Source organism: Nematolebias whitei, chromosome 10, assembly GCF_014905685.2.
Source record: "Nematolebias whitei isolate Nwh7 chromosome 10, NemWhi1, whole genome shotgun sequence".
Classification (NCBI taxonomy): Eukaryota; Metazoa; Chordata; class Actinopteri; order Cyprinodontiformes; family Rivulidae; genus Nematolebias; species Nematolebias whitei.
Genome location: NC_056507.1, coordinates 7,803,608 through 7,806,494, shown reverse-complemented (window position 1 = coordinate 7,806,494; position 2,887 = coordinate 7,803,608). Strand labels below are relative to the sequence as shown.

The window sequence follows — 2,887 nt, the reverse complement described above, 5'->3', positions numbered from 1 at the left end:
ATCCATCAATCCATCCATCAATCAATCCATCCATCCTTCAATCCATCAATCAATCAATCAATCAATCCATCAATCCATCCATCAATTCATCCATCCTTCAATCCATTCATCCTTCAATCCATACATCAATCAATCCATCCAGCCATCCATCAATCAATCAATCAATCAATCAACCAATCAATCAATCAATCAATCAACCAACCAATCAATCAATCAATCAATCCATCCATCAATCCTTCAATCCATACATCAATCAATCAATCCATCAATCCATCCATCCATCAATCCATCCATCCATCCATAAATCCATACATCAATCAATCAATCCATCCATCAATCCATCCATCCATCCATCCATCCATCCATCAATCCATACATCAATCAATCAATCCATTCATCAATCCATCCATCCATTCATCCATCAATCCATACATCCTTCAATCCATCCATCCATCCATCCATCCATAAATCAATCCATGAATCCACCCATTCATCCATCAATCCATCCATCCTTCAATCCATCCATCAATCAATCAAGCAAGCACTAAATGACACAAGCTCAGTAAGAAAACTAAATATGACAAACATCTGCTCTTCTATAAATAAAAATAACTTTTTTTTTTTTTTTTTAACCACAGGCCTCCTTAATTTATCCAGAAAGTTTTAAACAATTTTATCCATGTGGTCTAAATGATCACGAAATCTGTCTCTACACCATCTCGGGGGGCAGAGATGGTGGGTGCAACTCAGGTGTGATGGGTTAAATGCAGAGAACTAATGTCATTGTTGTATGTTCTCATACAACGATGACAACACACAGCACTTTTCTTTACTTACTTGATCTGTTGTGGCTAAAATCTCATGTCAAAAGATGATGAAAAAAATAAAGATCCTAAAAAAAGTGTATATTTTAAAAAGCCTTCTTGAGGACAGTGTGGCGAGTAACAATAATAATAATAATTTTAGTTTTAACAGCTCATCAAAGACCTTTAACCTGGTGCATAAATGTGGTTTCTACAAGTGCAGAAGTTTGACATGTGCAAAAACAGACTACACAGCGCCACCTGGTGGAGATATTTAAGAACAAGGTTCTTACGTTTCATTTTAAAATGTCATGCTCAAGTTTTGATAGTTTTTCGATGCAAAATACACAAACTTCCTGCCAATATAGAGAAGTTTGAACACTTGTCAAGTTTACTTTTGCATGCTCCATAAATTGTTTTAAAAAAAAAAAGTGTATAAAAAGACGGCTGAAATAAAAATTCTGGGGAAAAACAAAATATATTTTTCATTATTTTTCTAGTAAAAACACAAATGATCTTCAATAAAACTTTGTTTAGTTGACTTGTTTTGAATGAGCGTGAAATGAAACTCAAAATGGGACACCAGTGACCCCCGCGACCCGGAAAGTAAAAAGGAGGGGAAAAAAGAAAGGAAAGAAAGAAAGGCAGAAAAGGACGGAGGATTGATGGATGGATGGATGTTTGCACATTTTAATTTTAGGTACTTGGACTTATATCGTTTAGTAAAAGAAAACAATACCTTGAAACATAAAGAATATTGTTCCATACTCTAATATTTTTATACCATTCCACACCTGGAAAACACCAATTTCATATTTTTTCTAAAATGATTAAGAACCCTGTGAGTGTCAAACTACAACAGTTTTATCATCTTCACCTACAAGAAAGAAATTGATACCTTTCTCGTCTGACTCCGAGTCAGAATCATCAGAGCTCTCCTCCACATCCATTTCCTCTTCCTCCTCTTCCTCGTCCTCCTCTCCTTCCTCGTGGTCGCTCGTCTCTTGCACCTCCTGCAGCATCACATTCAGAGTTTAGTTCTTCAAAGCAGCATTCCTTCAGATATCTAAGACGTGAAGCTGAAAATGGACCGAACCATTTCGGTGTCTTCAGCGGCCCGCTCCATCGTTTCTTTCTCAGAGGGTTTTTCTTGCTCGTTGTCAGGAGCTTCCTCTTTGTTGGCGCTGAAAGTTTCAGAGATGATTGTTACACAGAGCTGGTCATCAGCGTTAAATACGAGCTCACCTCTGTTTGATGCCAACTGATCAGTTATTGTCCAAAATGTTTCTACTCTACTGTAGTCCCTCGCTACTTCGCAGTTCGACTTTCGCGGACTCGCTCTTCCATGGTTTTTCAACAATTGTCAACGTTTGTCAACTTTAATAATGGTATTCATGTGATTGAGACGGTACGAGATAAAAAGTTAACGAAAAAATTCTTCGGACAGGCGCCGCCATTTTGTAGTTTTCTTTCAATAAGCCACTGTAATGCCAGTCAAAGAACTACACTACCCAGAAGCCAACAGTGCTTCCAGCCGCTGCTTTCTGCTGAAATGGAAGGAAAGTTTTGATCCGATCCGAACATGACTAAAAAGTTCGGTCCTTGTTCATAGTGACTTCGGCGCTCAGTCGACACAGAGAGCCGATCAGAACCGGACCAGAACTGGACCAGGACTACTTCCAGCCTCATCGGTCAATCTGAGTGCTGCTTGCAGGCCCATGAAGCCTCTTGAGCTGGGAAGCATCGCTTGGAGGTCCGGTGTCTTCTCCGGAGCTCACCTGGACTTTTTTCATCTGGATCCCTCTGGATTATTTGGACTTGATCAGCACCATTACGTGGTTTTGTGCTGGCTATCCGAAGGTCCGGCTTTGTCTAAAAGTGTCTTGGTGCTCAATGGCTGTAGAGCTGATCAGAACAGGACCAGAGCCTGACCAAGGCTGGTGAGTACTCATACAATTTTGCAGTACTGTGCAGTGCATATACGTATGTTGTTAAACTAACGTAGGTTTAAGAGTTTAGAACATTGCAAGTGTGGGGGAAGGGATTATAAAGCCCTTTATATATATATATATATATATATATAT

At 39.2% G+C, this 2,887-nt stretch overlaps 1 protein-coding gene across 1 annotated transcript in view; it reads right to left on the bottom strand.

Annotated features, from left to right (window-relative positions):
• Window positions 1-2,887, bottom strand: part of kif21a (kinesin family member 21A) — a 45,612-nt gene that overhangs the window by 31,484 nt on the left and 11,241 nt on the right. The window contains exons 11-12 of the mRNA XM_037683104.1: window positions 1,900-1,987; window positions 1,702-1,816 (exon numbers count right to left, since the gene is read on the bottom strand). Coding sequence (XP_037539032.1) covers window positions 1,702-1,816; window positions 1,900-1,987 — 203 coding nt within the window. The remainder of the gene's footprint in view (window positions 1-1,701; window positions 1,817-1,899; window positions 1,988-2,887) is intronic.